At 45.5% G+C, this 12891-nt stretch overlaps 1 protein-coding gene across 10 annotated transcripts in view; it reads right to left on the bottom strand.

The window, feature by feature from the left end:
- Positions 1-12891, bottom strand: part of ZNF618 (zinc finger protein 618) — a 163636-nt gene that overhangs the window by 30193 nt on the left and 120552 nt on the right. For 6 of the 10 annotated variants that reach the window (XM_035564645.2, XM_050714612.1, XM_035564643.2 and 3 more), the window contains 5 exons: positions 11502-11591; positions 10059-10094; positions 9276-9353; positions 8168-8257; positions 588-776 (listed from right to left, as the gene is read on the bottom strand). In XM_035564645.2, the coding sequence (XP_035420538.1) occupies positions 588-776; positions 8168-8257; positions 9276-9353; positions 10059-10094; positions 11502-11591 (483 nt within the window). The remainder of the gene's footprint in view (positions 1-587; positions 777-8167; positions 8258-9275; positions 9354-10058; positions 10095-11501; positions 11592-12891) is intronic. The other 4 variants (XM_035564648.2, XM_035564646.2, XM_035564651.2 and 1 more) reach the window with 2 other exon arrangements.

Below are 12891 nucleotides of genomic sequence, written 5' to 3'. Positions count from 1 at the left end.
AATTTGATCTTGTTTGGAGAGAGGGAACAAAGGGAAGATCCACCTTAACTTGAGTTTTCTGACACCTCTGTAATTGTTCTGTCCCATTAATTCTGCTGCTGGAGCCCATATTATCTCCCAGTGGTTCCTGTGGGGAGTGGAGCACTGTGAAAACACCTGTACTCCATTTCATTTGCCCAGGCCCAGGCTTAACCCTGAAGATATCTGCTTGAGAGAAATGAAAACTAAAAGCCAAACAAAGCTGAAAAATGAACAAAAATCTCCATACCTGACAAACTACTAAAGCCAATCCTTGTCAGAAAGCTCTCCTCAGTTTGTGACACCAGGATTTGAAACAGGGTCTTTTGTACCTTGTGGTTACCACAATGTTTTAAAAAACAAAAACTTGTCATTGGGTTATGAAGACCTACTGCTGATCTGAATTTTTATTTATATTGTGCCAAAGGGTCTAATCCCCTCAACTGCTTCTGGGAGGAGCTTTTCTGGGACAGTCATGGATGGAGCAGACTGAGTCCAGGAAGGGTCAAAAGCCAACCCAGGGGACACTAAGCAGTTAAGAAAGTTGATGGTAGAAAGGCAATTGGTACCTGTGATAGCCTTGCTTCCTGGGGATCCAGAATTTGGAGCGCGGAACATCTGGGATTGGGATGCCGGTGGGACACCGGAGGGGGTGCGGTGCAGGAGGGTAGAACATCGGTTTATTGAAGACGGTGTTTTTTTGCTGGATTGGCTCCCCTGTGTCTTCACTGCCACGAAGAGTGGAGATCGAGAGAACTCTGGATATGAACACTCAGAACTAGTGCCTGGACAGTCAGTCAGCTCCCAGACCGTGTGCCTTCTGGGAGGGTTGCTTTCTAACAGCCATGCTCACGAATCCCTTGCATGGGGACCTGCAGCAACTGTGGATCCACTGATCCCAAGTAACAAAATTGTTTTCCCCACTCACCCGAGGGGAGAGATTCTTGAAGCTTATTACTTCCCTTCCACACCTTTAACTGCCACATGACCAACCCATTCCTACTCCAGTAGGAATCACCCCATCCATCTAGGATTCCTATTTGATTGCCATGGCCTGGTTGGATGTACCTGCAACTTTGTGCTCCATTTCCACGTCAGGAAGAGGCTGAACTTTGTTAAAAGATTTCTAATGTGCTAGTCAGAGCTCTAATTTTTCTAAGAGCTCTAAGATCTCTAATGTGCTACACGGGGAGAGGTTCATACCTTTGTTCCTTGAGCCTTACACATGTTCTAGAGAACCCTGGCTACGTTCCTTGTCTGTTTAACAATATAAAGCAAATGGCACTGTCTGTTTGTAATGGAAAGGAATTATGAAGCAAAGTTCTCATCCTGCAAGTCAGGAAAGACTTTTTGGTCCCCATCTCCACACAAATGCTGGTGGCACATGGAAAAGTTCTCAATATTACTGGGGTATGCTCTTTGAATACACCTCAGCTACATTTTGGTCTCTGCAATGCACAGTGAGGATCACCAGGAACTTTCAATGCCAAAGGTCATATGAAAAGCTCTTGGGAGGACAGCCCTTTGTCTAGGCCTCATTGATTAAAAAAAAAAAAAAGATACAGAAACAGAGAAACAACCTAAAAACACCCTTCATTCCTCAGTGACTTCTTCCATGGAAATGTGGATGTGGCTCCTGAAGTCAAGACCCACTCCAACCAACTGCCAAGAATCACTAACGAACAGGGTTCACGTTACCTACAACCCAAGCTCATTAGCAGCAATTTCTGTACTTGGGTGATATTTCAAGATGCCTACGACTGGATGGTAACACCAGTAACCTGCTAATCCTGTATAGTGTAACTCAGAAACACTTAACCACATTGAGCAGTTCTCAGTCATGGACTGCCACAGCGGCACAACAGCCTGCCTCTGAAGCAGGCAAGGAGAAAAGTCTGAGGCTGGGACTGGATGCTCATTTCCTAAATCCCATGAGACATTATAGAATTGCTCTCATCTTTTCCTGCCAGAGGTCAACAGCATGGCAGAGTGATGATGAGTACTTTCAAAGCAACCTGCAAACAGATAATCAAAGGAAACATTTTTTTTTGTTTCATTTGATCTGTTACAGAGATCCAAGCTGACATTTCCTGAAAATGTTTTAGTGTACTTCTGCAGGCGAGTCTACACTAGGTTTTCTCATAGTTTAGGTCAAGATACTTCTCTGCTTGGTCTCTGGCCAGCTGAATAGGCAGAAGGCTTGCTTTTGCTTCCTAGCCTTCACTTCATCTCCACGGATAATTCTCCTCCAGTTGCTGCCAAAGTGCCAGCACATACGTAGCCAGATATGACAATTTCCTGCTTATGTGTCATTTAATTTCCAACTACGCCTGTTCCTACCAACTGTTGCTTTATTTCCCTATCTATACCAAATGAAGAAGCAATCAGTCAGCCAACTATTCAATGTCAGAAACAGTGGGTCATTGCAAAACCCTGCTCCCTCTGTGAGATCTGAAGGAAGAAGTCTGAATGCTCTGAAGACCTCCAAAATGACTTCTTTTTCCTCCCAACTTAAACAAATATGATGTCATGGCTTGTATCAGGGATAAACAGGCTGACTGTTTGGTCTCAAACCTGTGATGTAGCAGGAGACCTGGCTTTAGTCCTCTCCCTCTCCAGCTGTATATAGTTCAAATTCAGGCTCCAGAGAGAAGGCTGCTCCATCTGACACTAGGCAGAGACAGAGTTTGAGCCAGCAAGGCAAGACAGACAAAAGAATATTAGCACTAGCAGTCTTGAGGATGCTAGTAACTCATTGAAAACATGTTTTAGAATTTAGCTCACCAGATGACAAATTCCCTCTGAAGACTAAGCAACATATGTAGAGACGATCACGTAGCTCCTCTGTTCTGCTCTTGATAAGGAGTCTTCATTGTGGAACTCACTGCCTCAGGCTGATGAAAAGGCCAAGTTCAAGATATTTCCACAAATTAAAACACTGAATTGCTGAATGGCTACAAAAACCTCCTGCCTCAAAATCTGCAGGTAGACAGCAAGACTGGAGACAGCATTATGGACAGATGATCCCATAACTGCTGCTACAGAATATTATTTTTAAACTTTCTCAGAAATCATCTGAGATATGCCCCAGTTGAGGCTGACACATTGGAAAAGGGAGGGCAATAGAGAAGTTTCAGCTGTTGGTGCATCCCCACCATATCAAACTTAGAGAAGCATCGGTTCTTTATTTCTCCCCTTTTTTTAATCACTGACCTTGAGTAACACCCCAAACTTCATTAAAAAGTTTTTAAATGATCCAACACCTAGTAGAAAAAGATGTAACATGGAGATTAAGACTCACTGAATGATCTCCAATCAGTTGTTAAACTAAACTGAGTGCACTGTGCTATAGCCACACAAAATGGCACGGAAGTGCACACTGTGTACTAAAGAAGACCGACAATGCAGGTGATAATAAAAAGATAGGGGACTCCTCCCTGGCAGCAGAAAAAAAGAGCTTGGCAGTTGCAATGCATGGTCACAATGGCTGTAGAAGTGCTCTCAGGGCAATGCTGTGGCTAAAGCAACTGAGGTACTCTTTGGGTATACAAACACTCCCAAAGAGGATCAGGAAGACATTAACTCTCTGTTCTTCCCTATCACAACAGAGAAGGTTGTCAGATTATCTGAGTAATTTAACTTATTCCAGGTAAAAGTTCTGGCTAGTAATTAGCGTATCACATTTCTTCAGAAACATTTTGTCAGGACAGATAAGGAAGTATGGCAAGAAAGCCATTCAGATGGTTTGGATGGAATTATGCAATCACCTCTGGAGAAAAACCTCCCTTTAATGAATATGGTGGAAAGGGATTCCTTAGCAATGGCTTAAAATCCCATATGCTGAGTGGAGACCTCCCCTATTGGAAACAGAACTTTCCACAGGAAAGACTCTATGCTCAAATCTATCAAATTCTTAACGTGCTTCTCTACACAAACACATGTTTTTGTTGTATTACAAATGCAGGCCTGTGCAGTCTGTTGCTAAGGCACTTTGTGTCTAGAGAGTGAGAAAAAACAGGAAACTCACAAGTTTCACTCACTGAAACGGAAGAAGCAAAGACACACAAATGGAATCTGGAATTTTTTTCTTTGTTAGGTAGGACTTAAGTGGAAACATGACATGCTACCAAAAAGGATTGCTTTCCTTAAGAGAAAAAGCCATGATGACAGCTGTCTTTAAGAAGCACTGCAAGTGTGTAAGCAATTTTGATGAACAAATTGTATCCAGTGCCCTTTACAACAAGAAAAATAATTTAGCAGCCAGGCCTGATGAACTTCTGTAAGTCTCTCAGGTGTCATGATGCAGGAAGTCTGGATGCAGGGAGTCTTTTTCATGGTGCAGTCTGGCTGTCCCCTCAGAAGCCAAGCACAGCCACGGGGCTGGCAGGGCAGGGGCCTCACTAGCCAGAACCCATCCTACGGCCTCCAAAAGGTGAACAGGCAGGCAAGAGATGGAAGCCAGGTTCAATCAAAAGTCCAGATTATCAGGCAAGTTCTTGGTGATGAGGGATGTCTGTGATCAAGCTGACAAGTCAATTCACAGGTCAGAGGCAGGATCAGGTCTGATGAGAATAACCAGGGTTAGCCACAGCCCAGCAATCCTCGAGGAGATCCAGAGCGATGTGACAGGGTTGAGGTCAAGCTGAGAGGTCTACAGGCCAGGGTACAGATCTACATGTCTACAACTGAGCTGTAGACTGATATCCCGTAGTGTTGCACAGGCAGAGACTAAAACAGCTGAACTGACACAGGGGTTTTGTGTGTGGGTGGAGGCCCCATGTGAGGCTAGCCAGGGCCACCCAGATTTATTAGTGCACTCAGGGCCCTAACATCACTTCAGATTTTCATCCTGGAAGCAATGGATGTGGATAGCTGTGTGGATTTTAGAGCTCTCACCACATGCTTCCATGACTGGAGTCTGTTGCCATACCTGCAGTTACCAGAAGAGTGCACACTCTTGAGCCTGGACTTAGCAAGCTAAAACACAATCTCAGTGGCTTTTCTAACCAGTCCACATCTCAAAGGCACTAGGTTTTCTCTGCATCCACAATAGCACAGCCACCTGCAAATGTTCCAAATTACAGAGCAGACAGAGCTGTGAGAGGACAGAAAGAAACCTCTGAACCCTCCCTCATGTGCACCTCCATTCAGAGACATTTCTAAACCAGTGACAACAAACATGCCTACAATCCATTTCCACAATCCATTTCTTTTTGAAACACCCTTCTTAGAGTGAATAGACCTCTTGGCTGATAGAAACATTGTAAGAATCAGTATTTTAGAAGAGTAATAACCCAGTTCTAGGCACAGGAAAAAGCTCTTTCTCCTCACTAACAAAAGGGGAGTTCTGAAGGAGATATTTGGCATTAACAATTCCAGGGAACCCCACAGCAGAGCACTTTTTCAGACAGCAGGTATCCAGTAGCACTGACCAAAAATTATCCTGGAAGGCCCCAGAGACTCTGCAGGATATAAGTCCTTGTTTTAGCCTCTTTTCAGTAACTTTTAATCCATTATCACAGAAAACCAGAAAGACAGGCTCCGGAAGGGAAGCTTGCACTCAGGCAGAGAGACCCAGAAAGCTGGACTGGTAATGGTGAAGTGTGTTCCTTACCCCAATAAGGCTAATTTTTCAGCATTTGCCATATAAACACAAGAACAAGGCCAGGGTAAAGACAGAGTCTCATTCTTACTTCCTCTGGTTGCTAGGGGATGAGAAAAAACAGTTGTGCACTGCATCAAAAGTCAGGTGTTTGCAGCTACCTCACAGGACCTTGGTTTAAATGAAGAGCAGAGTCTGAACATAGCAAGTTGGGAGGAGTACTGGCCAGCCTTTCTTGGGAGCTTAACCACACCCCATATGTTCATCAGGGATTGCAGTTTGTCACTGTAAATCATAAAGCTTACTGGTCATGGCAACTAGGAGAGGAAAAAAATGTAAAAAAAAAAAAGAAGTTTGTAAGGAGGGTTTAAACCTTATGACAGTATTATCCTGATCTGATCTCATGCGTCCTCATAGTTAAAAGATAATTGCTGAAAGGACTGGACTTGTTCTCTCAGTGACTGCTGGTTCTAGTCTTCGGTTGGAACAGCTTCTTTCTCCTTTGCAAAGGCTACTGCAGAAACCATGGTGCAAGAATGGCTTCAATCTCACCATTCAAAACAATGTGCCTCCTCCTCCAAAACTGGTGACCACTGGAAAAACCATAGCTTCCTGCTTGGCAAATCCCTGCCTAACACAGGGGAGCTCCTGACCCTTTAGGGTTCAGGTTTATCTCAGCAGCTCTCCTGGCACTTGGCAAAATGGCTTTCTGACTTCTCCCACATTGCAGTTTCAGCCTGTTCTGGCTTCTAGCAGCCAAAAAATGTACATCAGGCCCACAGCACTAGCCCTAACCCTCATGCTGAGCAGATGATCCTAAAGCTGCACTCTGCTCAGGAAGAAGGGCAGTATCCACATGGACCATTTGTATCTGCAGTCAGACCTGCAGGGCCCACTTCAGGCAAATTCCTCTCAAAGAAGAACAGTTGTGTGTTTCCTTTATGCTGGATAGCCTGGACTGGAACCAGCAGCTGCAGACTATTATTACAGATGGCTGGGAGGGTGGAGAGATATCCTTAGTGATAAATCCCCTTCAAATGGGATGTACTGAGAAGATAAGAATCTGTTCTTGTTGAGCAGAGATTTGATGAACACTCATCACAGCACACTGCTCCGTAGCTATACAACTACTAAGTTTCTTTGATTATCTGTACAGGGGTGGACTAAAGACACCAAAGTCTCAGTGTCTATGGGCCCCTCTATACTCATAGATCAATCTACTACTGATCACCTCCAGCAGCTTTTCTGAGGACCTGAAAACACCTGAGTTAAGACTGCTGTCTCCTCTGGGAAGTGGAGTTTGAGTGTGTAGGGATGTTTAGGAATAACTCTTACCTGTGCAACCGTAAGTTAGTTCCCTTGGGCAGATGGGAGATAAGCAGATTGACTATGTGAGGGTGGTGGCAGAGATATTCTAGGCCCCACACCTTCTACTGTCATCCTGGTACATCTCCATGCCCCAGAGAACCTGGATGGGAGCTGTCAAGAGCCACCAAGCCTTGACCTACCTTCAAAGTGATGGTCTGGTGGACTATGTTCCCAATTTTTTTCTACGTATGTCTAAAACTAAAGCTGCCTCATTAGAATAACTCTAAAGTCTAACTTAAGCTCAATTTGGTGAGGAAGGAGTATGCACTCCCTCTGCTGGCTGTGGATGAGCAGCTAACAAAACCAACTTAAACTAATGAACTCAGCTCATCCATCCCCATCATCAGCCAAAATGCTGGCAGCTGGACAAATGTGGGCAAAAGAGCAACCATGCTGGCTCACAGCATTAAAATTGCAATGTGGCACAGGGCGATGCTATGAAAGAAGCATGAAGTTCAGGGGCTAAGAACTTCCCTGCATGCTTTTAAAGCATCCCAAACCAGCACATAGCAAGAATTTCTCTCAATTGTTTCACTAGACTTTTGCACTGAATTACACTTAATTGCTCATTACAACCTCCCCTTTGTCTGGGGAGTGCAGATCGTAGTGTCCCTCCAGAGTGCAGATCGTAGTGTCGTGTAGTATGCTGAGAACTGCCTTTTCCCGAGCTCCCTGAAATAAATATTTTATTGCCTGTGATTTAGTAGTAAGCTGCCAAGATAATTTACATGATTTTGAATACCAGTTTGAACTCGCTGTCTGCAATAGTTTCTCAGAAGCTCAAAAGAAAGACGCTCCCCCCCAGCATGTACTCATTTATTTAGGGGAGGCTAGAAAAGTTTGTGCATCACTTTTTTATATATACTTAAGGTACTGGAACTTTCAGTTAAACAACAAAATCATGTATTAAACCCCCATGGAACACATAAGGAATTGCATGGGCTTTGGTAAAAGTTCAGTGACTTTATAGACCTAACAGTAACAGTGCCCCTCTAAGAGGAGATTTCAGCTCAGCTTTGCAGTGGTCTGGTCAGCACATGATCTGTGGCCTGCCAGCTGCAATCCCACAGGGTCCAGTGGAAGGATCCACAAGAGTGATACCCTCTCCTGCAGCCCTCATCATTTATCACCAACCACTGTAAATCACAGTCTGTAATAGATCTCCAGCAGGATACTCACTAATAGGTGCATGCAGCGCCACGTGTTCTTGGTATGGAGTGTAGTATTTGTACTGCTTGCCACAGAATTCACAGGTGTAATTGCCAGTTTCTGTGAAGATGAAATGCATTAAATAAAATTAGAAAAGAGTGCAGCATCCTCTCACACAATCACTGACTTCCTGACTCTTTACATAGAAACCGGGCCAGGTGACAAAAAACAGCAGAGCATTTTCCTCATGCACTAGGAACTTATCTGTCCTATAATTCACACATCCCTTTCCCCCCAAAAGGCAACAGTTAAAGCCGGTGCTCAGACTGATGGACCAGCTCCAGTAGAACTGCACAAACTGCAAGAGATTATCCAAAATTGCAGCAGGTAAGTGTGTAAAACAAAACAGAGAATCCATTTCTGAAGTCAACATTACAGACAACACATTTTTGTCTTCTGGTTACAGACAGTTTGTGATGAATGGACAGCAGGGATAGTCAAATCAGGGAACAGAACTGTCAAGTTCAAGTCTTAATTACAGAATGTATATTGGAATTGTCAATTTGTCTTCAGGAGGATGCGCTTTTCTGTGCCAATCGATGTTTTGGGGGTACCTGAAATAATGAGGTAGTGTACCCATGCGCTGACACCTCCCGTTCCTGCCAGTGCTGGGAAGAACAGAACTGATAGGAAGCTGCAAGCCAAAGCAAAATCCAGGGTTAATCAATTGTTTCCAAAATTTACTGGGCAAAATCTGGTCCTCTGATCTCTTTGGTTGCACCCTGATCAGTTTGAAGAACCCACCAGAGAGGCAGTGTGCATGCAATCACCTGTCAAATCTGCCAGTATACCCTAAGACCCTCTCGAATCACTGCCAGTTTGCTTTTCTCCTCAACTGCTTTCCTCTTCTCTTAGCAGAGATCTTGAACAGAAAACATCACAAAGCTGCATTTCTCAGGGCCAGGGCTGGTGACGGTTGGTGTTCATTTGAACCTAAACATACCTTTTAGCATTCCTAGGGTCCCAAAATCTATGCGTAAGGCAGTGCATTCTGGTTTTACTAGAGGAACTCCACCTAGTGCCACATTTGAAACCATTGTGCTGCCTCTGATATTTGAAGCTCTAAAGTAAGTCATACTTGGACCAATCTTCTGGAACGGTTCCGGCTCCTCCTCCTTCACTTCATCTGCTGCTATGACGGCCTGGTCATAGGGGTCTGCAAGAGAACAGAACCAGCAAGAGAGCTGACAACACCCTCAGGTTTTCCTTCTACAGCTGCATAGGCACTGAATGCTCCTGCATCTGTAATGACATTTCGATCTGTAACAAGATTTCAAGACATGAATTACAAACCCAATGAGCCCTCTGTCTGACTTGTCCCTCCTCCACCTCAGGTGCCCCAGTCAGATATTAACCCCCCTTCCAGCCCGGCAATTCAAAGCCTGATTTATATTTCCTGATTTTCTTCCAGTGCATTTCCCATCTAATGACGTTTTGATGTCTGAAAGTGGCCACAGTGATGCAGTCTGCAAGCAAGTCAGCTACCAAACACTGACCAGTGAATTTCTACCATCTAACACCACAGCTCGAAGCAAATCAGAACCCAACCCATTTTATAAAATAATGTAATTTATGCCTTGAACAATTCACTAAATCACCGGAGACATGAAACACCTGTTTCTTTGATTTTTCAGAAGCCTGATCAATTGTACGTACAACAAAAGCCTGGTATCTACTAGGGCTGGGCATTAACCTACTGGCTGTACACACCAGGTGAGGCAGAGAGGATGCTCCTCTCCCACTGCAATCAGTGAAAAAACTCCCTTGACTCTTACAAGTGTAGAATCAGACCTGCTGTACCTGAATTACTGAATGCTTGAAAATGTTTGTGAAATAAAGCACACGAAGGATCACAGCTTACCTGCCCGGTTTTCTGGGGCACCTTCCACACTAAAAACTAACACAGAATAGAAGAAGGAGGGGAAGAAACAGAACAGAAATTAAATCCTTAAACGGCCTTGTTTTCCTCCTGTATTTCACGTACCGCTTTAGCACATTTCAGCCCCACAGAATACACCAGGCTTTGTGCCCCAGTCCCTCCTCTTCCCAGCATCCACGCAGGAACTATTTGAGCATGCCCAGCCCTAAAACACAGAGATTCTCAAGGCCTTTGTTCTGACACAGACTCAGCCCCACGTGAAGTTCAGGTGCACACCTGCCTCACACTTGTGTTTGCTGAGACACTACCACCCCCTCGGTGGAACCACGATGAACAGTGTCTTTGCAAAAGACAAGCGGAAGCCATTTCCAAAGCTCTCTCATAAGCCAAGGTAGCACTCCCTGAACCATAGCTATGAAGACACACTTCTGACAGGAGCAGACATGTCCATCTCACAGTGACTTTTAGCCCCGCTAATTTAATTTTAGGCCCCTGCACAAGAACGATAGTGTGTCATGGTGTACTGCAAGAGAACACTGGCTGCTCTTTGAGCACATTTAGATGTCCACATGTTCCACTGAAAAACAGCAAAACATTTACTGTGAAAATCCACTTGCTTTTCTGAGATGCTCCAGCTAACCAGAACTTTCTGCTTCCCAAGCAGTCTCTACCTAAAAATCTGCCAGGCCTCCCTCCTCAGCCAGGTGAGGAGCAACACCGACATGCTCACAGCATGTGCAGCGAGGGTTTGGAGTAAGTGTGGGCTCCAAGTTAAGGAGCTTTAAATGACCTGTAAGTATAGGCAGCCAAGCCAAAGACAGTATGTTGTTGCTTCTATTCCCCCCCATATAGAAAAAAGAAATGCACTGCTTCTGGAGGAGGATGTCTGCTTCTGTCTAAGCGTCACCCGCCTAGGCCACATCTACATTCACAAAGGAAAAATTAGCCTGACAACTGTATCACTTCACTACCACAGTGATTAACAAGAACGAAACAACATTTCTCAACTCTGAAACATGGTTTCTCACAGAAGGGCATGTTAGGAACAAACCTGTAAAGTCAGAAACCAAAAAGCAACCAACTCTTGCCTAGGCAGTAGCCAGACTGACAATTTACCTTGAGGCACTCTGCTCTAGCATATCCATCTGATTCACAAACCTTAATACAGAAGGGAGGACTGCAAGGACCGCAGGTCCCAGCAGAGGGTGTTGTTTTGATGCATGCAAAGAGAATCAAGCCCAGCAGACTTCCTGCAGTGCCTGCAGACTGTGCCTCCCCTGACAAAGGCGAGTGAGGAATGCTGCGACACGTCCTGCACATCATGGGTTGCATGATCCTGCAGGACCACATTTTGCCTTCCCCAGGGCAACACAGCAATCACTTCTCATTTTAGTTTAGGTGTCTAAGTGTCAAAATAGTACTCACCATCCACGGCATGCAGGTCTCTGTGCTCTTGGAAGCAGCTATAATATTTATATTTTTTCCCGCAAATGTCACACGTGTACCTAAAGTTGTCTGTAGGAATAAGAAAACAGGCCACTTTAGAAACCTTGAAGTAAAAAGCAAGCACTCCAGAGTACACTGCTCAGTCAGAAAGCCCCATGCATTGATTCCCACACACCCCTGCCGAATCTCTCAGGCACGCAGACAGCCACTGTCTCACACTGACCCCCCACGCTATGTAGCTTATCCTGAGGTATACTCTGTTTTTGATTTCAGTCAGGCAGCTCTGCTCTCCAGTAAAGCCTCCATAAGACGTCTCAGCAGGCCCTGCTGAAATCTCCTTTGGGAGTTCAGGGCTACAGTACTGGTCAGGGTGGGGACGAAACTGGAAGAATTTAACACAGAGCCAAGGTACGCGCTGTTAGAAGCCGAAGATATAACACGCCACCTAAAACAAGGACTGGAAATGTATGCACGCTCCTGTCCACACCTGGTTCTCACTGCTGCTGCTAACTGATTGCTAACTGCACCCAGGATCCTGTATGGGCACATGAGAACAAACAAAACCAAAGTGAACCAGCAATTCAAAGCACAAAGGGCATCTGCCCAACGACAGGACCGACGCAGCCTGGTACCATACGTATCAGTACCCTCGACCCCCTCCCTTCAGCCCACAAAAAACATCCCCCCTTCACCACAGCCGTGTTCCTATCTTTTCATCCCCCACTGATACGTGCCGCTGGCTCCCTCAAAACACCAGCTCCCTCCCGTGTCCATCCTGCACAGGTGCCCACCCCCAGTGCTGCCTGCATGTCCCTTTGTCAGCGGAGAGACCTGCTGGCTCTCCATCCTGGGGGTCTCCCCTCCACCGGGATGCCTACGGCCACCACTCCCAGAGGAACACGCTGCGGTTTGAGGCTTGCAGCCTTCAGTCAGATTTGACTGGAATCACCATAGGGATGGACTGACAGACAGACAAACGTCTGCACAAACCCTGTCCCCTTCAGAGATCAGACTAAGAACCGAAAACGGCTTCAGAAGAGGAGTTATATTTTCCCTGCTGCTACAGCAGTGCTCTCTCAACCGCTGCGGGATCGGACGCAGCGAGTTTTGCATTCAGGCACCCTGCTTCTGAGTCCTGCTGCACCTGCCGAGCTGGAGCAGTGATCTTCCAGCAGGCCCACTGGGAAACATCAGGAAAACGCCACTGGCACAGCTCAGATTTTACAGAGAACAGGAGGACAACCAGAGGAGGAAAGCCCCCAATGCATGCTCAGCTCTCTGTCAGTCTATGTGGCTGGCACCATCAGGGAGGGGAGGGGAAGTCAGGCGGATGCAAAAAGCTCGGGATGCTTACGAATCTGGTTTGCTC

The sequence above is a fragment of the Cygnus atratus genome, chromosome 19, assembly GCF_013377495.2.
Source record: "Cygnus atratus isolate AKBS03 ecotype Queensland, Australia chromosome 19, CAtr_DNAZoo_HiC_assembly, whole genome shotgun sequence".
NCBI lineage: Eukaryota > Metazoa > Chordata > Aves > Anseriformes > Anatidae > Cygnus > Cygnus atratus.
This window is presented reverse-complemented; position numbering and strand designations above follow the sequence as displayed.